The following is a 24,819-nucleotide window of genomic DNA, read 5'->3' as shown; positions in this document are numbered from 1 at the left end:
TGTATTTGACAAAGCACATATTGTATTTGGGTTGTGACATAGAAATTTAAAGAACTATGTTTTTCCGTGACTAGAAATGTACTTGTTTTGTAAACTGTACTATACAATCAATATTTTGAAGAAAAAGAACACAGTCTACTCACATTCTCCTTATCTAAAGCACAGCATTAATACAAACCAAGCCTTAAAAAGAGAATAATGTCCTACCTGAGTGGGTTATCATGTGGCGCTTCAGTTGGTTAGCTGAAATAAATTTCTTTTCGCAGTGCTGGCAATCAAAGTTCTCGTGAACCTGCAAAATGAATGTTTAGTGATAATTAATTATGTGCCTTCCACGGGATCACACATCTACACAATACAGAGCAACATCTTCAGGAGCGGGAAATTATTTCCTATCCCGAAGCTCTGCCAGTTCTCACAGATGCGTTGTGATTCCTTCCTTAATAATGTCTTATTGAATAGAATGTGTTTCAGAAAAAAAAATATATATATATATATGTGTATATATATATGTATATACATATATTTAAACAGAAACAGAATACATATCAATGCACACATTTAGAGCAACAAGGAGTGCATAAAGGAACCATGGAAATGTACAGGAAAATGTAACCAACTACTTACCAAAATAAATTCAGTAATGTATTGAACAGCATCTTAGATGCATTTATCTCTTCACTAAAAGTTTTAGTCTAAAACCACAGTCCAAACGTGTATCATAAGCTGTGTGATGTATATTAAAGAAACTTGAGAAATTGGGCAACAATCGTATTCAAATCATTTTTTATTGTATATTTCCAACGTTTTTATTTCCTTTATCTTTCCTCTGTTTTATGTATTTTACTACATTGTCAATTGAAATTGAATATTATAAGAACTTATTTTGTCTGTCAAAGTTGACTTAACATAAGCCAAGCTCAGCATAAACAAATCCATTAATTCCGAGCACAAAATATAAAAAAATCAGAGCCTGCAAGAAATAAAAGAACTTTATAATAGTCATTGCTTTCCTTATTTTCAAAACGGAGAATGATTTTTTGATATACAACAAGGGATTTTTTCGACTGTAATAACACATGGCAAACGGTCTCTAACAAAGGGGAAGGAAATGATGCTAACCGGACATTAACGATCAGAGGAGGACTGTCCACTCTCACGAGCTGTCAAAGAGACATCACAATGGACTTATCTGAATAATACAGTTTAAAGGCTTCTTAACTCGAAGATATTGTTTTTATAAGTGAATCTTGCTCCAAATGTAAAGGCTCCTCCATTCCCATACGAGCATTATAGTGCATTTCTTCATTCACTGTTCTAAAATAATTACCAGCACATAGGAGCAGGATATGAGTTTAATACTTTCTTCATTTCAGCCCTAATATTCAGTAAAGGACGATTCCCCGAGGCGCATCAAATAAATATTTAGTGATATTTCTTCTTTATCCTACCAATGTATTCTATTCGCCCGCAAGCACAATAAACGTGCAATCCTTTCAGCTTAGGAGAATGGCTCAATATGAAAAAATGTAAAATAAAGAGGAACTTGGCCCCACACTACAGATCTCTTGTATATTGTACATCTGACAGGCTCACTGTAAATTTGCCAGATTTTTCGTGCTGACATCATATGTGAGTGATTGCATTATCACATGTGATATTTGTAATATTACCATAAGATCACATTTAAATAGAGAACGAAACCTCTCATTAATCTTTCCACATTTAAAGCTCCAGAAAATGTTTTATTTGTGACACAGTGAAATGGAATTTGTAATATGGTAATCACACTTTACACGAAATAGCAAAATGATTTTAAATGTGACATCATTTTCTAAAAGCATATTGAACATGATTCTTTGCACCTCATGGTCTGCTCTAAACTTGGGTCTATGTATCTCATTACTGCTTAAGTCTCCCAAAGCCCACACAAGTGTGTTTGCAAACAAAAATGCAGTTACAGAGTTGGCGAAATGCTCAAATGACGGATTCTGAATTTGGAGCCTCAACAGTTTTCTTTGGCAACTATGAAATACAATGTTGCTGAAAAATTAGAAATGTCACACAATAATTATTAAGGGCCAGTTGTACAAACATTAGGAACACCGATTTCCTAGTTGCGAATATCTTTGAATCAGAATTAGTAAATCAGTATTTCTAATGTATGAATTGTTGTATTCCCAAATAGTGATTCCTAGCTGGTCGCAAATTGACCCGCCTCATGAATATTAATGAGGTAGGGCACAATTTAAAACTCACTAGGACTCACCGCCATCACCGGTAAGGTGGCCCCCTGGGGCCACCAGACCACCACATCAGTGATTGCTTTAATAAAGCAATTTTGTTTTGCAAATGTAGCCCGTTGTCCTTCAAAGAAAATGTGATGTGTTTACAAAAACTGAAACATTTAACTTTAATTTTTTAACAGCAGATAGTGGTCTCTGGATGGTGGTAAAGTATTACTTTTTTGTGACCAGAATTCGGTTGCAAAACTGAAATACATACAATACCAATTCGGTATTTGGAAAGGATGCCCTAAAAACCGTCCGTCCACGGTATTCTACTTGGAAATGAGGGTTGTCATGCAGATTCAGACTTTGTTATTCTTAGAGCCTTTCATTTCCAATATATTTCAACAGTTTCAGGTCCCTGTTTTGGAAGTTAACACCAAACTTGTAGTGAAGGCCTTTGTGCCATTACTTTTATTTTTAATAAAGAATGGGTGAGTAATACACTAGGGTTTTTTCAGAATTCGCACAGGCCATTCATTTGGAGGGAGTTAGCAAGAACAGACACATCCACCTACATGAACTACCTAAAATAATAGTATATCAGGAGCTGCACAGCTCTCGGAAATAGTGAATGCTACACTGCTGCATTCACACAGGGATATTTTCCCATTTTCATGTATTTTCTTGATCAATCTCTATACAAAGATAGATCAGTATGCACCAGCACCAGGTCAAGGTACCCTTTAAGAGGAGCAGAATGTTTACCGCAAGCATGTGGTCTATATTTTAGAGCTCTGAAAGCCTTATTGAGAAGGCAAGAAGCTCCCTCTATCCCTTCTGGGAAGTCCAAGGGAATTTTGGGTAAGGGCAGTCCTATTTAACAGGGCACTGCTCCTCTCCAAATGCAGACAACATGATCAAGGGATTGCTGCCTCGAGTAAGGATAGGAAATCTCTGCATTCTGCATCATTCAAGGAAAGTGGGTCATTGGCCACACATTCATTGATTGGTGAATGACACTTCCACTCACTGGGGAGCGAAGATGAATGTTGTGCCTTTGTGCAGATGTAAAATTTTCTGTGTTCCCAAACTGGTCAAAGATTTAAAAAGTATGTTGGATAGCCAAGCAGAAATCTATTACCAAATGTGGCTCCTTTGCCTTGGTAGAATTAATCCAAAACCAAAGTAACAAAAGTTTGTATGTTTCAAAAAGCAAAAAAAGCTGGCAGGAAATATGATCAGACAGAGCAATAACCGGCACGCCCCAACTGCAGAGGCGACATTGTTGATCCTGTTCCAGTGAATAGTACCTTTACTCACCCCTGGGAAACAAAAGGTTCACTGGCTCTGGCAGTCAATGTGAGGGCAGAAATATTGGGCCAGATGTAGCAAACTTCCAAATTGCGACTTGCAATTTGCGAGTCCCAGCGACTCGCAAATTGCAACTCGCAATTTGGAATGCAGTACGGTGTCTCAGACACCGACTGCGACTCGCTATGGGGTCACAATGACCCACCTCATGAATATTCATGAGGTGGGTCGCAAATTGCGGCCCCATAGCGAGTATAGGCACTCGCAAACATGGAGGCCTGCTGTCGTCAGCAGACCTCCATGTTCGTGACTGCTTTCAATAAAGCAGTTTTTTTTTTTTTAAGTGTAGCCCGTTTTCCTTAAAGGAAAACGAGCTGCACTTAAAAAAAAAAACGAAACCTTTAGTTTCAGTATTTTTTCAGGGCAGGGATTGGTCCCTTGGACCACTCCCTGCCCTGAAAAAATATTTTTGGGTCCATTCACAAAGTGGAAGGGGTCCCATGGGGACACCTTCCAATTGCGAGTGGGTTACCATCCACTTGAAGTGGATGGTAACTGCGACTCCAATGGAATTGCATCCCACTGCGAGTCGCAAATAGGAAGGGAACACCCCTTCCTATTTGCGAGTCGGAAATGCATTTTGCGAGTCGGTTCCGACTCGCAAAATGCATTTCTGCATAGGAAACTGCGTTTTGCGACTCGCAAACAGCAAATTTTGCTGTTTGCGAGTCGCAAACAGTTTCCTACATCTGGCCCATTGTCTGGTAATTGCCTGGGTTGGCAGCACCAGTCGTCTAATGACTCCTTGCCTTGTCAGGACATTACCCCTGAAGCTACTCCATACCTGTTGATGATCTCAGGAATCTTTGAGAAACAAGTGTGTTCACTGGCTTGGGGCCTTCAGGGAGGACATAAATCCTCTTATCAATGATATTATCCTGGTAATTTGTGTTGTCTAGATCGGGCATTCTCCGAAGGAATGTGAAGAGGACTGTGTGTTTATAAATTTTTACTCACCCCATCTTGTGCATTCCTTGGTATCGTCTTAATATGCTAGACCAAATACGTCTTGCAACTTCTGCTTCTGAGTTACTTTTTCAAACCTCAGTCAAATGGTAACTTTTTTTTGGTTCATTTACATTCAATGAGTAGAAGACCTGTAAAATTGCGACCTGCTTTTGAATTACCTTTAACTAATCACTTTTAGCAGTTAGCAAATATGGAAGAAGTGGACTGACAAATGGTAGCTGGTACAGGCTGTTTAAACTTGTGGGAGGGAGGTGGGGTACCAGTGGTACCCCTTCCCTTGGATATCCTGCCTAGGTTTCCATGGAAAACATTAGTTACCATGTAATAACACCACAAGGGTCGGAAGATCAGGGGGACTCCCCCAATTCTTTGGTACCCATATTCACTGCTGTAACCTCACATAATGTCTTTGACAGCACCACTATGGTTTCTTTCACAAGCTTGTATCCTGGAATCTTGTAGGGATAATAACAAAACTAAATTGCCTAGATTGCTGCCAGTTTGTAGACAAGTATGATATCTGTTTTTTTCAGGAGACCTGTTCCCTGTCCCCTCAAGTTTGCTCTGGCTTTGTTAATTTTGGCAATTTTGGCAAGACTGCAGTATCACATGGGAAGGGCCAGCCATCAGGGGGGATTACTGTCTAGGGGAAAACCACCCTGTCTTGTGTGGCTAAGGAGATTTGTATGGGTTCTCAAGACGTGTAGTGTTAGTTTGCGGTTTCCCTCTAATGAAATCTATCTATATAATATTTACTGTAGGCCAGTGGGTAACATCTCTCAGCTACCAGTAATAGAACTTGCAAACTCCCATATAGTAGTCCTTCCAAGTGGCTCTTATAAAGTTGTTGCAGGTGATTTTAACTGTAAATTCAAACCGCTGAGTTCAAATGAAGAGGATATTTCAGATGATGAAGACCAATTTTGGTCAATACCAGGGCTCACAATCCCCCATAAAGAAATGGACAGCCATGGGCATTCAATTGAAGGCATTTACCCTGAATCAAGGACTTTGTGCTTTTTAATGGGAGAATGGCCTCTAATAAAGAGGGGAGACATAAATTCAATCATATACATAATACCAGTCTTATCAACTACATACTGCTGGAAATTAGACTTTGGCCCAATTAGTCAATATGATTGTAATCCATCAGTTGGACAGTGATCATAATGCCCTGGCTCTTACTCCGAAACCATTGGGTATTACCCTATCTAGATCTCTTATGGAACCCTTTGATAGACAACTTAAACCTGGTAACCATTGATGTAGGATCAAATGGAGCAATATGGTAGAGATTCTGACTGTACTCAGGGAGGTCTACAAAGTAGTAGATGATGGTTTTGAAGCTTTGAAGCTTTGGATGTATCCTGGGAGAAACTTCAGTCCCTGGGAAGAGTTAGTCAAATTCATAATTTTATGTTTCCATCTTTAAGAAATCTCTTTTCTATTGAGACTAAGGGCTTTGCAGGAAGAAAACCCCACGCTTCGGGGTATAATAAATCTTGGAGAGCCACAAGGCAGCAACTACCTAAGGCTATACGCACACAGAATAGATATGTGATCCAAGAAGCTAGAAGGTCTTATAAAGCTGTCATTTCTTGAGCTAAAAGAGAATGAGAGTATGACAAGTGGGATAGTAGTGCTGTCAATGCAAAGGACCATTGCTCCTTTTGACATACCCTTGTCAATGGGGGAACTAGTGGCCATTGCCCATTAGATAATAATATTTCTGCAGCCCACTGATTCTACCACTTCTCAGAGTTATATTACCCTTCAACAGGATCGATCCCACCCAGAGAGATTTCGCCCAGCTATTGGGCATGGCCCCTAGCTGTAGCAGGGGAATTTTGGGGTTAGCTGATCAGAAAATTGATTTCTCTGTACAGCCTTTGGTAAATCAAGGTACCAATATCTACTTCTGAAATCAGGAAAGCAATTGATTGGATTACCCAAAATTATGCTCCAGTACTGGCTAAAATCCCTGGGGATCTATTTTTGGCAGAAAGAGATATATGGTGTCCCTACTTTGTATTGTATTTTAATGCTATTTTGAGAGGTGCACCCATGCCCCCTACATGGGCAGGGCCAGAGATCATTCCAATCTTCAAGAAGGGCTCTAGGGCTCTTCCATCCAATTACAGGCCCAGTAGCCTTATGGATAGTACCCAGAAATTATTCAATAAGATCATCTTGGACAGGGACCTTGAAAGGATAACTGCAGCAGATATCATGTCACCATTGCAAGCTGGCTTTATTGACGAGACAAGTACTATCGACCAGGTATTCTGCCTACAGCTGCTTTATTGGAAAACTGTTACACTGGGGGGTAGTCGCCTCTATCTGGCATTTGTGGTCCTAAGAGCCACATTTGATCTTGTTCCTAGGGAGACTTTGTGGAAGGTGTTCGCAGGTATTGGGGGTCTTAAAGTATTGACATATTATTATCATACGACTGCATGCTAACAATTTTGCTCAGGTTATATGTGGGTCCCTGTGTGAGTTGACCGATCCTTCCCAGTAAACAGTTTTGTTCAGCAGGGATGGGTTCTCGTCCCGACCCTGTTTATTAATGACCTGCTTGTCTATCTGGAGAAGTTTGAGAATGATGCCCTGAGGTTAGGCAACATCAGGGTTCTTGCCCTCCTGTTTGCTGATGATATTCTGGTGATCTCTAAAACACCCATGGGTCTTCAAAAGTTATTAAAACAGTTTAAGTGCTTCTGCAAACAGAGAAAGCCTAGAGGTCAACATAGGAAAAACAAAGTTTATGGGTCTTAAACCCTGTAAATCCACCTGAAACAACCCTACACTCAATGGAGCTCCTTTGGAGAGAGTTCTGATATTTAATTATCTAGTGTTACCCTTATAGAGCATTTTGACAAGCTACCTTATATTACCAAATACATATTAAAATTGGAGCACCAATCAGGGAGAATTGTGAAGGTACAGCAAGGTTTTCAATCCCAGTTGATTTCAACTACCCTTCAAATGTACAACCCCAAGAACTTGGGGCAACTCTCTATGGTGCGGAGCTATGGGGTTACAAGGATGTCACATCCCTATTGAAAGTGGAGAATCACTTTATGCGTTCAGTAACTGACCTTCCTGCTAATATTTTGTTAGCCCCTCAAAGATTAGATCTTGGTCTCAGATCGATTGTTGACAAGATAGGATTGAGACCTATATTGTACGGTTAAAGATTCTGGACGACCACAGAACTGAATTCCTACCAACTAGGTCTAGAGGAGGTAATAGGGATCCCTCAGGCAACTAATATCCATTGGCTTAGATTTACAAAGCAACTCCTTCTTCAGATTGGGGGCAAGAGCATATGTACATCTTCTGCGGAGGCCATTGGAGTATCTAAAGCAATGACTAAGGGCATCTATTGACATCACTTACATGGATCCCTTTTAGGACAGTTCAGCTTAGGCACCCTTACAACTTCCTTTCTTGAATGTAATAATTAATACATTAAGGAAGATTTTCTGGATGAGATCAAACTTTCACTAGCCAAGTCACTTTTTTCTGAAAGTTTGGCTAGGGATCCTGCTGCTTTATTCTTTTATGTTTAAATGGCAGCAAGATACCAAGGTAACTGAAGGATCCTGTCCTTTTTGCCCCACGTTTATCAAAACAAAAGAGCATGATTTAATATTTTGCCCAGCTTATTCTGGCTGTAGAAGAAAATGGATTCTTCCACCATGGTGCAACTTGGGAATAGAGGAATATAAATAAGCGTTCACAATCCTGAAACGTTTTTGTGGTATCACATTTTCTGCTATGTATGAGAGGGCTACACTAAAAAGAGTACAAACATAGTAGGTCACCCTTGGTGTATGCAGAAATTGATTTTTATTGTTCTCTTAAGTTTCAGTGACTAGAGCATTAGGTATTTGTTTTATGTAAATTGTCTAATTGGCCTTCGGCTACCTTTGATGAAGTTCATTATATGGTTTTTATTGGTGAATTGAGACATTTTCAATGTTTGTGGATTATAACTTCTGGACTATTCGTTGAACTGTGATTGAATTAAATTACCAGTTTATTCTCATATTACACTGTATTATTAACAAAGCAATTGTATGTATTGTTATTGTGATGCTTTTATGTGCTTTTATGCCTGTTTAGCCAAATAAAAATGTATATGATTATCTAACATTGGCACAAAAAAACACGGATTCTAACTGAGTTGCATTTTCTCAGGCTAAGCTGTATACGGTCACACGTTCAACCATGTGAGGAACACCTTGCACTCCTATCTTTCACACCTTAGGACAAGAGTCTTTCAGTATATTAGAGTTGCTTTGTCTTGTTGATGGACCGATAGCAGAAACTGTGTTTGAGCCTGAAGTTATTGTAAGGATGACCTCCACCTAGCTCTGGCAACACAACATCAAAAGTCAAATAACCAGGAAAACAGGCTACTTGGGTCTGTTTATTTGACACCACTTTCCTAAAAACAAAGCTTCTCTTGTTGATGCCTTCCTTAAGAATGAGCAAGTCCTACAGACTTTGTACGGAATTTCTTGAGACTATTGACTGCAGTAGTATAGTCACTAACATTGATAAAGTCTTATAGTTGAAAGAATGTAAAAGGATACGCAAATTAAACAACTCATTTAATGGCATGCTATGGTTATGCTATGCTAGTTGTTTAGAGTTTGCCCAATTTCCTTTTAGTATTTCATAGCTGCATGCATTTGTGCATTTGCATGGAACTTGAGTAACTCAGGCATTGTGGTCTCTTTACCAATCATTCATTTAGAATGAGTGTTTCTTCTAGACATGTGTAAAATATTAAATGCTATTCTCATTACAGCACTGCAGTGGGGCCAACATAAACTCTATTTTATGAATTAGACATTTCCAAAGTTTTCAGTATTAGCTGACTGTCTTATCATACATCTCATCTTTGGTATGTGTCTTTTGGAAAAGATCAGCCACTGTGGACACCTAGCATGTTAACACTTTTGTTATTGCCACACGGAATACTGTTTGGTTACCCTTTGCTACACATCTTCGGCTCCTACAGCCACCAAGATTTTGTGTGATTTGTTTCCCCTAGATTAAAGATAATCATTTTTTCTGACCTTCTTTCTTGATATTTTTCATGTATAAATACTTTTAATGACATATTACAACTTGTAATTTTAGCATGACAGTTCCTTGTACCCTGCAGTGGTCCTTTGCAGGTTGTCAATCTACTCCTTGCACTCAGGAGCTGTTCAAACTTCACTTGTGCCAACTTCGTATTGTCATAACCTAGACTGATCAGACTCCATCAGCTAAATAATTCCCCCTGCAGCTTCATATATTTATATCCTAACCCCCTTTCTTGCTGATCACCTCTTTTAGGACCAATTTGCATACATTCTGTGTAACAAAGTTGATTGATTTTGGTTGTTCTTATGTAAATAATGGTTTGGTACAACTGCTCTATAGGAAGCAGTTAAGTAAAGAAAATACATTTCCAAATTCCATAATCTATAATTTGCCATATTTCTTGTGGCATCTTGTGCATTTGCAAGAATTCTCCTGTTATCTCTCAAGGATCAATGTAGTAGAAAGTTTACTATCCACCATCGCTAAAACCATTCCTGAATTCCATTTATTTCCCTTTGCCACATGAGCTATAACTTCACGATTGGAATTTTCTAATTTTTAATGTTTGCATTTTTAAAGCTAGAATGATTTCATCCTCTGTCTACCCCAGATACCTGTCCAGTTGTATGCCTTATTACCAAAATATATAATAATGTATTAACTCTAGTTAACATACTGCTATACTAAGGAAGATGTATTGCCCCTTAGAAATTCAGCCCTAATTATTATGACTCTATATATAGCACCTATTTCTGTTGTTGGGCTACATTTGTTGAAGTATTTATGAAGTGTACACAAAATTGGCACTCACATAACACAGACAGGCAAGGTTTGGCATGCAATTCTTTTTTGCACTTCCATGCAGGAGAAAAACGTTAAATGGGGACAAAATATGTTTGCATATTTACTTTTAACAGAACATTTTGCTTGCACTTAGAGCCAAAACTGCTGAATGCATTTTCACTAAATGTGTACAAAAGTCAAGCATTACTCAGAAAGGTAGATTTTCATGGTTTGGTGTAAATGTATGCAAATGTTTTTTGAGATATTAACATTTGAAAAAGGTGCTGGAAGATTTGAAAATGTTCATACATTTGTATATGTTGTCTGTAGAAAAGCCATTCATTGATTTGTTAGTTATATTTTTTGCACTGTTTGATGAATATGCATGAAATTTGTCAGACCTTTAGTATGTTGAGCTTATTCTTACTAATTTCATATTCGTGCATATCCTTCACGAGATGCCCAGTTAAAAGGGTGGGATCAAAAATGGGCTCGGCTAACATAGTTGGCTCTTTGTGACAAATCTATACACAATTTGATAGAAGCATGGAAGCAATAGTTTTCTGTTTTCATGTCAAATTATCTGTAGTCCATCAAAAGGAGGCAAAGTTAAGGGGGCGTGGGGCAGAAACTGGGGAAACTTTAGCAGACTGTCAACAAATTAAGCCCAGCACAATGCCAGCAGGCCCTGAAAGTAAACTCTGCTGTGCACCACTGTAGGGGAAAGAGCATAAAGCCTGGTTGAAGGTGTGCACAGCAAGGAATTTGTACATGGGACCTGAATGCAGTAAATCATTTACCAAAACCTTGAAATTCACTAAAGAATACTGTTAAAAGTTAGGTACAGTTGTGCCGCACAAAATCCAAAAAAGCACTGAAATTCACCAGTGTTGAAGTGCAAGGCACAATGTCTACCATAACTCACTTGCCCCCCATGCACATTACACACCTCAACCAACATGTAAAAATCAGATAGATAAATATAGAATTGACCCATATATATATAATATATATATATATATATATATATATATATATATATATATATATATATATATATATGGAAAATGTCACTTACCCAGTGTACATTTGTTCGTGGCATGTTCTGCTGCAGATTCACATGCTGTGCATATAGATTCCGACATCTAATGTTGGGCTCGGAGTGTTACAAGTTGTTTTCCTTCGAAGAAGTCTTTTAGAGTCACATGATCGAGTGACTCCTCCTCTTCGGTTCCAATGTGCATGGGCATCGACTCCACTGTTAGATTGCTTTTCCGCAGAGGGTAAAGGAAGGAGTGATAGTGTATATAAGTATAAAGAAAGAGATGTTGATGCAAATGTAAATGTATATAAAAATGTGTTAACTTAAACAACTACAGGCTTCTGGGGAGGAGGGAGGGTGCATGTGAATCTCCAGCAGAACATGCCACGAACAGATGTACACTGGGTAAGTGACATTTTCCGTTCAATGGCATGTATAGCTGCAGATACACATGCTGTGCATAGACTACAAATCAGTTTGTCCTCCCAAAACATAGCAGTGGCTAGCCTGTAGGAGTTGAAGTTGTTTGAAATAATGTTCTTAGAACAGCTTGACCTACTGTGGCTTGTTGTTGTGATAATACGTCTACACAGTAGTGTTTAGTGAATGTATGGGGTGTTAACCATGTAGCTGCTTAACATATTTCAGCCATTGGTATATTCCCTAAAAAAGCCATTGCACCTTTCTTTCGTGTAGAATGTGCTTTGGGAGTAATTAAAAGCTGTCTTTTTGCTTTGATATAGCATGTTTGGATGCACCTTACAATCCATCTAGCTAAACCTTGTTTTCATATAGGATTGCCTGTATGTGGTTGATGGAAAGCTACAAAGAGTTGTTTTGTCTTTCTAAATGGTTTAGTTCTGTCTATATAGTACATTAGAGCTCTTTTGATGTCTAATGTATGTAGACCTCTTTCTGCCACAGAATCTGGCTGTGAGAAGAAGACTGCCAGTTCCACTGTTTTATTAATATGAAATGGTGAGACAACTTTTGGTATACATTTTGGATTTGTTCTTAGTACAACTTTATGTTTGTGTATTTGGAAGAAAGGTTCATCAAGAGCAAAGGCTTGGATTTCACTTACTCTTTTTAAAGAAGTAATTGCCACTAGGAAGGCAACTTTCCATGTTAGAAATTTTATTTGACACGAGTGCATTGGTTCAAAGGGTGGACCCATAAGTCTTGTAAGCACTATATTTAGATTCCAAGAAGGAACTGGTGGTGTTCTGGGTGGAATGATGCATTTTAAGCCTTCCATGAAAGCTTTAATGACAGGAACTCTAAATAAATAGCTATGTTGGATAGTTTGTAAATATGCAGAAATTGCAGTAAGATGTATTTTTAATGAAGAAAATGCTAAATGTGATTTTTGTAAATGAAGTAAATAGTATACAATATCTTGTAGTGATGCTGTAAGAGGATCGATATTTTTAGATTGACAGTAATATACAAATCTTTTCCATTTGTTTGCATAGCACTGTCTAGTAGTGGGTTTTCTTGCTTGTTTAATAACTTCCATACATTCTGATGGGAGTTGTAAATATCCAAACTCTATGACCTCAGAGGCCAAATTGCTAGATTGAGAGCTTTGGGATTTGGATGTCTGATTTGACCTCTGTTTTGTGTCAACAGATCTGGTTTGCATGGGTGTTAGAAAGGGGGTCTTTGGTTGACAGTCAGGTTACCCCCTGTTCAAGCAAGGACCCTCACTCTAGTCAGGGTAAAAGAGAGTCACCCTCAGCTAACCCCTGCTTACCCCCTTGGTATCTTGGCAGAGCAGAAGGCTTAACTTCAGAGTGCTAGGTGTAAAGTATTTGTACCAACACACACAGTAACTTAATGAAAACACTACAAAATGACACAACACCAGTTTAGAAAAATAGGAAATATTTATCTAAACAAAACAAGACCAAAACGACAAAAATCCAACATACACAAGTCAAGTTATGAATTTTTAAAGATTAAACTAAAAAAATAGCGCTTAGAAACAAAAATGATTCGATGAGATGTTAACACGGCGTCGTGACGGAGTCGTTCCCAACAAGCCGACACCAGCGACGCCGGACACGGAGTCGTGTAGACCCCCAAGTTCAGTACCTTTGGTGAAGAGTGAAAACAAGCCGATGCGCGAAGTCGGGGATCGCGGCGTCTGTGCAAAATGTTGAATCCGTGCACTTCGAGCGGCGTCGGTCATGACGTGGTGCAGCGACTTCCACGAAGTCGCAGACTTCAGCGGGGCTGCTGCGGCATCGGGCCTGCAAAGAGCGTCGCGTTCCAGCGAAGGTCACGGCGTCGGGTGCAGGCGGCGTCACCGGATTCAGCAGCGGCGTCGGTCCAGAGTCGTCCGAAGTCGATTTCCTTGGATTTCCACCAGATTTCCTTTCAAGGGCCAGGGACTGGATAGGGCACCACTTGTCAGAGCAGGAGTTTCTCCAGAGACCCCAGGTGCTGGCAGAGAGAAGTCTTTGCTGTCCCTGAGACTTCAAACAACAGGAGGCAAGCTCTAACTCAAGCCCTTGGAGATTTCTTCACAAGATGGAAGGCACACAAAGTCCAGTCTTTGCCCTCTTACTCTGGCAGAAGCAGCACTGCAGGAAAGCTCCACAAAGCACAGTCACAGGCAGGGCAGCACTTCTTCCTCAGCTATCAGCTCTTCTCCAGGCAGAGGTTCCTCTTGGTTCCAGAAGTGTTTCTCAAGTCTGTAGATTTGGGTGCCCTTCTTATACCCATTTTAGTCTTTGAAGTCACCTTTCTTCAAAGGGGACTCACACCTACTTGTGAAATCCTGCCTTGCCCAGGCAAGGCCTCAGACACACACCAAGGGGTTGGAGCTGGCATTGTCAGAGGCAGGCACAGTCCTTTCAGATGAGAGTGACCACTCCACCCCTCCATCCTTGCAGAGATGGCTAATCAGGAAATGCAGGTTACACCCCAGCCCCCTTTGTGTCACTGTCTAGTGCGAGGTGAAAAACAACCCAACTGTCAAACTGACCCAGACAGGGAATCCACAAACAAGGCAGAGTCACAGAATGGTTTAAGCAAGAAAATGCTCACTTTCTAAAAGTGGCATTTTCAAACGCACAATCTTAAAATCAACTTTACTAAAAGATGTATTTTTAAATTGTGAGTTCAGGGACCCCAAACTCCACATGTCCATCTAGTCTCTAGGGGAATCTACACTTTAATCATATTTAAAGGTAGCCCCCATGTTATCCTATGAGAGAGACAGGCCTTGCAACAGTGAAAAACGAAGTTGGCAGTATTTCACTGTCAGGACATATAAACCACATTACTATATGTCCTACCTTATCCATACACTGCACCCTTCCCTTGGGGCTACCTAGGGCCTACCTTAGGGGTGCCTTACATGTAAGAAAAGGGAAGGTTTAGGCCTGGCAAGTGGGTACACTTGCCAAGTCGACTTTACAGTGTAAAAATACACACACAGACACAGCAGTGGCAGGTCTGAGACATGATTACAGAGCTACTTATGTGGGTGGCACAACCAGTGCTGCAGGCCCACTAGTAGCATTTGATTTACAGGCCCTGGCACCTCTAGTGCACCTTACTAGGGACTTACTAGTAAATCAAATATGCCAATCATGGATAAACCAATTACATACAATTTACACGGAGAGCATATGCACTTTAGCACTGGTTAGCAGTGGTAAAGTGCTCAGAGTTGAAAAGCCAACAGCAACAGGTCAGAAAAAAATAGGAGGCAGGAGGCAAAAAGACTGGGGATGACCCTGCATAAGCAAAAGTCCAACAATGGGAGTTTGGGGTGTGGTACTACAGATACATCTAGTAATGTTGTGTAAGGGCTGATGTGCCCATTTTGGTGCTATGAGTATCATGTTGAGTGAAGTCTGACTTGTTGACCAGAAACGAAAGGAGTGGGAGAGGGGGGAAAGCGTACGCAAATATCCCTGACCAATTGATCCATAACTCTTTGCCCTTGGATAGGGGATGTGGGTGTCTGGATGCAAAGTTTTGGCATTGTGTGTTTTCGCTTGTTGTGAATAGGTCTATGTGTTCCCCACTTTTGAAAGTACTTTTGAAGTACTTGAGGATGAATCTCCCATTCGTGAGTTTGTTGGTGATTTCTGCTGAGGATATATGCCAACTGATTGTCTATCCCTGGGATGTACTGTGCTAATAGATGAATTTGGTTGTGGATTGCCCATTTCCAAATGTGTTGGGCTAGAAGGGACAGTTGGGATAATTTGTTGAGATAATACATGGTTGTCTGTTTTGATAAGAACATTCTTCTGTGTGAGAAGAGGTTCAAAAGCTTTGAGGGCTAGAAACACAGCTAATAACTCCAAGTGGTTTATGTGTAGCTGTTTCTGTTTGACATCCCATTGTCCTTGAATGTTGTGATTGTTTATGTGAGCTCCCCAACCAATCATTGATGCATCTGTTGTAATTATGGTCTGAGGCACAGGGTCTTGAAATGACCGCCCCTTCATTAGATTGGTAGAATTCCACCACTGAAGGGACATATATGTTTGGCGGTCTATCAACACTAGATCTTGGAGTTGACCGTGTGCCTGTGACCACTGTTGTGCAAGGCACTGTTGTAAGGGCTGCATGTTTAATCTTGCGTGCGGAATAATCGCAATGCAGGATGCCATCATTCATAGAATTTTCATGAGAAATCTTACAGTGTATTGTTGATTTGGTTGTATTTGTGGAATTAGATTTTGGAAAGCTTGTATCCTTTGTGTGTTTGGATACGCTAGAGCTTGTTGAGTATTTAGTATTGCACCTAAATACGGTTGTAGTTGTGCTGGTTGAAGGTGTGACTTTTGGTAGTTTATTGAGAAATCTAGTGTGTGTAAGGTTTGTATTACATAACGTGTATGATTTTTGCATTGTGTACAACTGCTTGATTTTATTAGCCAATCGTCTAGATATGGAAAGACATGTATATGTTGTCTTCTTAGGTAAGCTGTGAATTCCCTTGGAGCAGTTGTTATTCCAAAGGGTAACACTTTGAACTGGTAGTGTTTTCCTGAATAACAAACCTGAGGTATTTTCTGTGAGCAGGATGGATGGGTATGTGGAAATACGCATGCTTGAGGTCTAAAGCTGTCATGAAATCTTATTTTTGTAGCAGTGGGATAACATCCTGTAAAGTTACCATGTGAAAATATTCTGACAGGATGTAAAGATTGAGGAGCCTGAGGTCTAATATTGGCTTGACGGTGCCATCTTTTTGGGGAATTAGACAGTATAGTGAATAAACTCCTGTTCCTATCTGAGACTGTGAAACTAACTTCATTGCTTGTTTGAGTAGTAGAGATTGTACCTCTACTTATAACAGAATTGTGTGTTCTGTGGTTAGCTTGTGAAACCTTGGTGGAATAGTTGGAGGAGTGTTTATCAATTCTAGGTAATAACCATTGTGGATAATTGATAGCACCCAGTTGTCTGTGGTGATATTTTGCCAATGTGTGTGGAACTGCTGTGGTCTTCCCCCCACAGGAGAGGTGTGGAGTGGAAGGGAGTGAGGGAAGCCACTGTTTTGGGTGTGTTGCAGGCTTTTTAGAGGTCTGGAATTTTCCTCTATTTCTAGAGTATTGTCCTATATATGTGCCTATAAATCCACCTCGTTGGTACTGTCTTTGGTAGGTTGGTTTTGTTTGGGAGGTTGATGCCTCTGACAGATGTGGTCTGAAACCACCTTGAAACTGAGTTTTACGAAATGACCCTCTGTATGGTGTAGAATAGAGTGCACCCATTGCCTTAGCTGTGTCCGAGTCTTTTCGTAGTTTTTCTATTGCTGTGTCTACTTCTTACCCAAAAAGATGTTTTTTATCAAAGGGCATGTTTAACACAGCCTGTTGTATTTCTGACTTGAAACCAGAAGATCTCAGCCATGCATGTCTATGAATAATGACTGCTGTGTTGACACTCCTTGCAGCGGTATCTGCTGCATCTAGGGCAGATCTTATTTAGTTATTTGTAATAGCTTGCCCTTCTGCTACTACCTCTTGAGCCCTTTTTTGATGTTGTTTGGGGAGATGCTGTATTATATCCTGCATCTCATCCCAATGGGCTCTATCATAACGAGCTAGTAGTGCTTGAGAATTTGCTATTCTCCATTGGTTTGCTGCTTGGAACGCAACCTTTTTCCCCGCAGTATCGAATTTTCTGCTTTCCTTTTCAGGAGGGGGTGCATCTCCTGAGGACTGACTATTTGCTTTCTTCCTGGCAGAACTAACCACAACTGAATCAGGTGGTACCTGATGGGTGATGTAATCAGCATAAGAAGGTGCGGGTTTGTATTTTTTTTCTATTCTAGGTGTTATAATTTGTGCTTTCACAGGCTCATTGATCTGCATGTTTTACCATGCTTGGGAGCATTGGGAGGCATTGGTACCTAGAATGAATTGAGGATAATGTGTTGAATAAAAAAAATCTTCCTCTTGTGGTTCTGTGTGCATTGTAACCCCATGATAGGCTGCAGCCCTAGCTATCACCTGGTTATATACTGTAGTATCTTCAGGTGGCGATGGTTTAGAGGGGTAGCTGTCTGGGTTGTTGCTTGGGATGGGATCAGGGTCGTAAAGATCCCATGGATCAACAGTGTCTTGTTGTGAGTCATACAAATGAGGAGGAGAAGACCGAGGAGGTGCTGGCTTCTCTTTCCGTTTTGGCACTTTAGCTGGGGGCTGCATAGTGTCCAATTCCTCCTGAAATTACAGCTTTCTCTTTGTTTTTAAAGGAGGTGCTGTGATGATTCTCCCTGTTTCTTTATGGATGTGGATCCTGGACTGCCTCTCATCCATAATTTGAAGTATTGGTTCGATCTCTGACTCCTCCTCAGAGGTTTTCCGGCTTTCTTTTAGTCTTTTAGAAAGTCCGTGTTCCTCTGTATATGTTGTCTTTTTCGGCTCCGAAATGTGTTTTTTTGGGATCGAAAATGATGAGGAAGGTCTTGGCTCTGAAACAGTTTTTCTTATTGTGGTCTCTGGAAATTGTTGTTTACTGGAGTCTGAAATTGAGCTTTTTGTCGACTCTGAGGTTTTCGAAGGGGTGGCCTTTTTCTCCAACAGTCTTTTTTCGGGCCGAGCCATGGCATTCTGGCAGTTGCGTACCCAAGGCCTTCTGTTTTCTCTTATGTGAGGGTGCAGGGGCAGACGTACTCACATGCTGGCTGGCTGTGACGGGTCTGTCTTCCTCAGATTCTTGCTCTGACTCCGAATCTCGGACTGAGACTGCTCTTTGCAGTAGTTCTTCTGTTACGTCGAAATATTCTCTGCTCTTCGATGCCATTTCAAGCCTTCTTGCTCTTCAGTCTCTCAGAGTCTTTTTTCGATCAGAAGGATCGACAGGCCTCGCAGTTTTCCTCCCAAAGGTCTGGAGAAAGGCAGAAGTTGCAAACCAGATGCTGGTCTGTGTATGGGTACTTCGCGTGGCACTGAGGGCAGAATCGGAATGGAGTCCAATCCATGAGGCTCTCCAGGTGGTCTGCCCGAATAGGCCCAAGTTAGGTGCGTGCACCCCAAAGGGTGAACAAAGTTGTTTCCCGACGGTATTGCTGTGTCGATGGAAGATTATTAACGCGATCAATACAATACCGACGAAAAGAACGTTTTGTAAAGTTTTCCAAATCGAAATCTCGGAGCGAGAGGAAACACGTCCGAACCCGACAGCGGAAAGAAAACAATCTAACAATGGAGTCGATGCCCATGCGCAATGGAACCGAAGAGGAGGAGTCACTCGATCCTGTGACTCTAAAAGGCTTCTTCGAAGAAAAACAACTTGTAACACTCTGAGCCCAACACTAGATGTCAGAATCCATATGCTCAGCATGTGTATCTGCAGCTACACATGCCATTGAACATATATATATATATAAGGTGAGTTACTGTTCAGCAAACAATGTTTTGGTCATGCAAAATAGCCATAATTTGCTGTGCCATCATGTACTGCTTATGATCTCTCACATATATATCACCACTCATTAAAGGTTCAATGTCATCAATGATGACATCTCAGATGACATATGAAATTACATCATTGATGAAATCATCCAATGGTGTATCTAATGATATGAACAATTAACATGTTTAATGGAAGGAACCATATATTATAGTAGATATATTTGCATTTGACCATTCTGTTAATCCAGCTATAAGGCTCTCTCGGAAGTGAATGATTTAGCCTTAACGTAAGAGGTAAAAGTGATAACTTGAACATGACGCTGTTACCATTCATAAAAGGGATTCTCGCTTAGGTGTAGTACACAGTGATCCATGCTCATACATTTTGATGATGTTAAAGCCTGATGTGATCACAACTCACCTTTCGATGTTCTCGAAGGTTTACTGAGGAAGAACATTTCTTATTACACACAGTACACTGCAGCCTTTTTCTAGAGTTTCCTGAAGAAGAAACAAAATGCAAACAATAACTTATTAAGGAGGGTCAGGAAAAACCATTAGCAATTATTATTGGTTAAGGATACTCAAAAGACCTGGCAAATCAAACGTATTGCAAGGGAGAAACTCTACTACTCATTCAACAAATTCGCAGTGTTGAGTTCATTTACATGTGAACAATTTAAATAACAGAGGCTTTCTTTTGGATGGCCCTCTCCTAAAGATTGGGGAATACCCACACACTTGTGGTATTCAATATGACTTTGCAGTTTGTTTCACAATTTGAGGTTGCTCCTAAATCTACTCCTGGCAAGGGAAATATTAAATGCATTTGGGGTTGAAAATAGGAAGAGAACAGCACAAATGTTCGGGAGTGCAAGCAAGGGAAAATACATGTTTGATGATGGAGAAACTTTTTTAGGTCTTACCTCAGTCGCATAGCCGTGGTATCATAGGCTGTAATGCAAGGAAGGAAAAGCCCCCAGAAAGGTGTGTGAATTATAACATACAGAAATAATCAGGGTTCTGAGGAACCTTCAGCCCTCTGGGCCTTGGTGCCACTTCACCTTCTGCACCAACGGAAGCTATGCCCCTTTCTTACCTATTGACAGCTGTAGCTTCCAAGACCTTATGCCACCAATTCAGTACAACAAACTCACACATACATGCTGTACAGTGCCCGTCAACCATTGGTTGTTGACATTTTTGTATGAGCTGCCTATGTCTGAGTGGGCTGTTCTTAAATCCAAGGCATTATGTGAAGGTCACGTGCCAAGGTATTACGTGGAAGGTCACACGTGGCCTTTTATAGTCCTCTACAGTAACTTCTCAACTTTTGCTGAAATATTTCTGCTCATCTCCTCGCTTTTTCTGTGCTCTACCCTCACAAGTGAATGATGTAGCCCAGCTACTATCTGCTGACACCTGCTGCCATCAGCTACAAGGTGCTAGCTATGATCATGCTTTTGGTTTTCCCAATCCTTGTTGAATTGTGTCACAAGCATTGGCAAACCCAATAGATTTGTCCAGACATTTCAAATGAAGATAACCCGTTCCAAAAAGGCTACAGTGCATGCACATAAGAACAGCGCATATGTTGCAACAAACTTTCTTAATTATTTATTTTAGAAACAGTTATAAGAATGCTGCTGTGCATGTACGAGCATGCAAGGCTGCCACCTTGTAATGGACTTTAAATAAATACAAAATAATTATTTACAGGATGACCAAAATGCATTCATACGCATGGAGAGTGGCTAGCTTGTAATATTTTTTTTTCTTATGCTTTGCGAATATTCATTACAAGATGAACACTATGCATGCATGTGGCCATCTAGCACTACTTTCGAAAAAAACATAAGGAAAACCATAACAAGTTGGCTGCCATATATGCACATACTTGCTCAGCAACTATACGATAACCAGCTAGTGCAGGCCACCAGGGTTTATGTTTTGGGGCAAACCACAGGTTCCCGTAACTGATAAGCCACAAGTCAGAAGAGTAAGGCTGCTGACAATAATAAGTAGCCTTGAGTGTAAAACTGGGTGTGGAGATGCACAGGTGTAAACATATCCCCTGTTTAGATATGTACTAATATGTCCAGGCTGACTTTGGAATGAGTAGTGGGGGTGTGATAAGGTGTGAGTGCATAACTATGGTAGTATGTACACAGTGATGGATATCCAGCAAACATTCTCATCCAGCTTGTGCTTTAAATCTTTCCAGAAACACATCCAACTCTTCAACAAGCCCCACTCAGCCACCTCTTCTCTACAGTGTACTATTTATGAAGGTGATGAAGACTTCCAACACCTATTGTTGGAGTGTTTGGTCAGAAGTAAGGCCAGGTCTGAGAATCGTGTGGACATCTTGGCTTTCTGGGGTCAGGGATAAAGACCAAATATGCAGGAGTCCTCTATTTGCCAGGAGGAATGCCCCGTCAGATCAGTAAGGGATATGATATCTCTGACCAGTAGGATGATAACACTGGACAGTGCCACAGCAGAAGATCGGCATCTGTTGGCGACAGTCAGGGCATCTCACTGCCACTTCCGGGGACATCTTATTTAGTCTGTATGGGGTGAGATATGCTCTATGAAATATGGAGAATTGAATGAACTTGAACCTAGAATTTCTTGACACCACTTTGGGTGATTTTAGAAGAAATTTCCATTTGTTATCAGTGAATTCACGGCCCTGGTCCATATCCAATTTAGTACGACGTGTGTTTAGTGATGTCCCCAAGTGCACCCTCATTCTGCGGCACGGTCACCGAACCAAGTGACTGCCGTGGCCCATTGTGTGCAGCGCCTGGAGGAATTCAAATGTTCCCTTCCTTCAGGAGCCCAGTATTTTCAAATGTAGTGTAGAATTACCGCATGGATTAGAAACAAGAAGTCTGGTAACCCGTGTGTTTATATAAAGTCAGGATGTGTCATCATTATTGCATCTGTTAACGGAGCCAAAATCATCACTGTTTCAGACTGTTCCCAGGCTTCTAAACATTGCGCTGATAGTGCTCCCAGTGCAAGAGGTAGACCCCCTAGTGGTATGTTCGGGGCATATGGAATGGGTCTGTGTGTATTTCGCAAAGGCCATATGCCAATTTGTTAGTGCCACTTGCAATAATAAAGGGGTGTTGTGAGGGGCAGATGTTCCAGAGCATAGCAGTATGTCTAAATGTCCATTTTGCACCTGATTGGACGTGAAGCCAGTTTTGTGTAGGTTATGGCCTGCGAGCCAGTAGGCCATCCACTGCAGTTGACACACTATACAGTACGCTTTAAGATCTGGAGCACCCATACCTCCCCCCGCACCGGTAATTGTAGTTTTGCCAGACCCACTATGCGATGACCATCACCCCACATCAGTTCAATCAATAATGTGTTCAGCACTCGAAACACTGAGGCTGGAACCACCACCAGCAGGTTTACAAAATGATGTAGCAGCCTAGGAAGAAGCCTTTGCTAATCTGCCAGCTACTGAGAGAGGCACTATGGTCCAAAAAACAATTTGGGGCTTAAGGGAATTGATAGTCCGGGTGAGGTTTCCATTTAATATGTCTTGTGGGTCATGGTATATCTAAATTCCTCGGTAGCGAAACGTATGGGTTGCCACAGGGATCGAAGCATTTCCAAACTCCAACACCACCTGCCCATAGGCAAATAAGAATGCAAAAGCACAAGATTTATCAGCATTGATCTGAAGGCCAGAAAGTTGTCAGAACTCAGTCAATGTTCTGGCTATATCTGACAAGTCCTTGTGTAAATTCTTTAGGTACAGAATCATATCGTCAGGATAAAGTGAAATATCCTGGGTCGTGGCCTTTAATTGAATGCCCCCTGACTCAACAGCTGTGCTACAGGTTCAATCGCCAGCACAAATAATACAGGCTATAGTGGGCAACCCTGATGCGTTCCCCGGGAAATTGTGTAGGGCTCTGAAATGCAGGTCCTTGTTTTTGCTCTCACTGTAGGTTGTGAATAGAGGAGCCTCACCCATTTGATATAGGACTCCTGTATGCCATAGCAGGCTAATGCAGCAAACATAAATTCCCAGCCTATTGTATCAAACGCATGAGGAATGTCTAAGGACAGACAGTCGGCATGAGGGCAATGGCCCTGAGAGCCTTGCATCATGTGGAATAAGCAGCAAAAGTTTAAAGAAGTGTTTCGCTTTGGTACAAAACCACTTTGGTCCATATAAAGTAGCAGGTGAGGGAGCAAACATTGCGCTAACATTTTACCCAGTATTTTATAATTGGTATTTAATAAGGACAGTAGCCTGTAGGAGGACGACTCTAGAGGTGGTTTACAGGGTTTTAATAAATATGTGACTATGGCCCGATGCACAGTGGGGGTAGATAACTGGCCTGTAGTGATTCTAAGAATATTTTTTCCAGTTGTCGAGCCAATCTGCCCATGTATGTATTCAATTGGTAGCCCATCAGAGCCTGGAATTCTATTGCGAGCCATCTCTTTAACCCGTTCTGTGCCTTGGACAAGGTGATCTCATCCAAGGCACCGGTTCCCGGGTGCCTTGGATGAGATCACCTCGTCCTGCACCCGGGAACCAGGGAGAGCGCTAGCGCTCCCCCCATGGGCTCCCCACCCCTTTCCCTTCGCCCCCCATGACATCAGCACACATTGCGCTCTGATTGTCACAGAGGCCTCCTCCATCGTGCTGGAAGCTCAGCTTCCAGCGCGCTTGGAAGAGAAATGCAAAGCATTTCTCTTCCGATCACATGGAGGAGGCCGAGAGAGGCTTCCATGGGAAGGAAATGAATTTCCTCCCCTTTGAAGTCTCTCTCAGCGTTTCAAAAGCTGGATTGTAAAGCAATCCGGCTTTTGAAACGCCCACTAGACACCAGGGATTTATTTTCTTTTTGGTAATTGGCATAAGGGAGCGACCCCTTGGGCAAGGGTCGCTCCCAGGGGGGGAAAATTACATTTAGGCCATTTTTGCCCCCCTTGGGGGCAGATTGGCCTATTTTTATGAGGCCAATCTGCCCCTAAGGGGGACAGAAACCACTAGACACCAGGGATTTTTTTTTTCTTTGTGAGTTTCACGCAAGGGGAGCGACCCCTTAGGCAAGGGTCATTCCCCTGGGGGGCAAATTTATTTTAGGCCATTTCTGCCCCCCTGGCGGGCAGATGAGCCTATTTTTATGAGGTCAATCTGCCCCCAAGGGGAGCAGAAACCACTAGGCACTGGGGATTTTGTTGTTGTTGTTGTTTTACAGATGGTGAGCGACCCCTTAGGCAAGGGTCGCTCCCGGGGGGGTAGGGGGAGGGCAAATTTATTTTAGGCCATTTCTGCCCCCCCCCGGGGGCAGATCGGCCTATTGTTATTAGGCCGATCTGCCCCGGGGGGGCAGAAACCTCTAGGCGCCAGGGCTAAAAACATTTTTGTGTTTTTTTTCTT

General features: G+C 41.3%; 1 protein-coding gene across 2 annotated transcripts in view; it reads right to left on the bottom strand.

Moving 5' to 3' along the window:
• The window catches only part of PRDM5 (PR/SET domain 5), a 690,485-nt gene that overhangs the window by 416,390 nt on the left and 249,276 nt on the right, over window positions 1–24,819 (bottom strand). For both annotated transcript variants that reach the window (XM_069242565.1, XM_069242566.1), the window contains exons 9-10: window positions 19,819–19,898; window positions 208–292 (exon numbers count right to left, since the gene is read on the bottom strand). In XM_069242565.1, the coding sequence (XP_069098666.1) occupies window positions 208–292; window positions 19,819–19,898 (165 nt within the window). The remainder of the gene's footprint in view (window positions 1–207; window positions 293–19,818; window positions 19,899–24,819) is intronic.

The sequence above is a fragment of the Pleurodeles waltl genome, chromosome 1_2 (assembly GCF_031143425.1).
Source record: "Pleurodeles waltl isolate 20211129_DDA chromosome 1_2, aPleWal1.hap1.20221129, whole genome shotgun sequence".
NCBI lineage: Eukaryota > Metazoa > Chordata > Amphibia > Caudata > Salamandridae > Pleurodeles > Pleurodeles waltl.
This window is presented reverse-complemented; position numbering and strand designations above follow the sequence as displayed.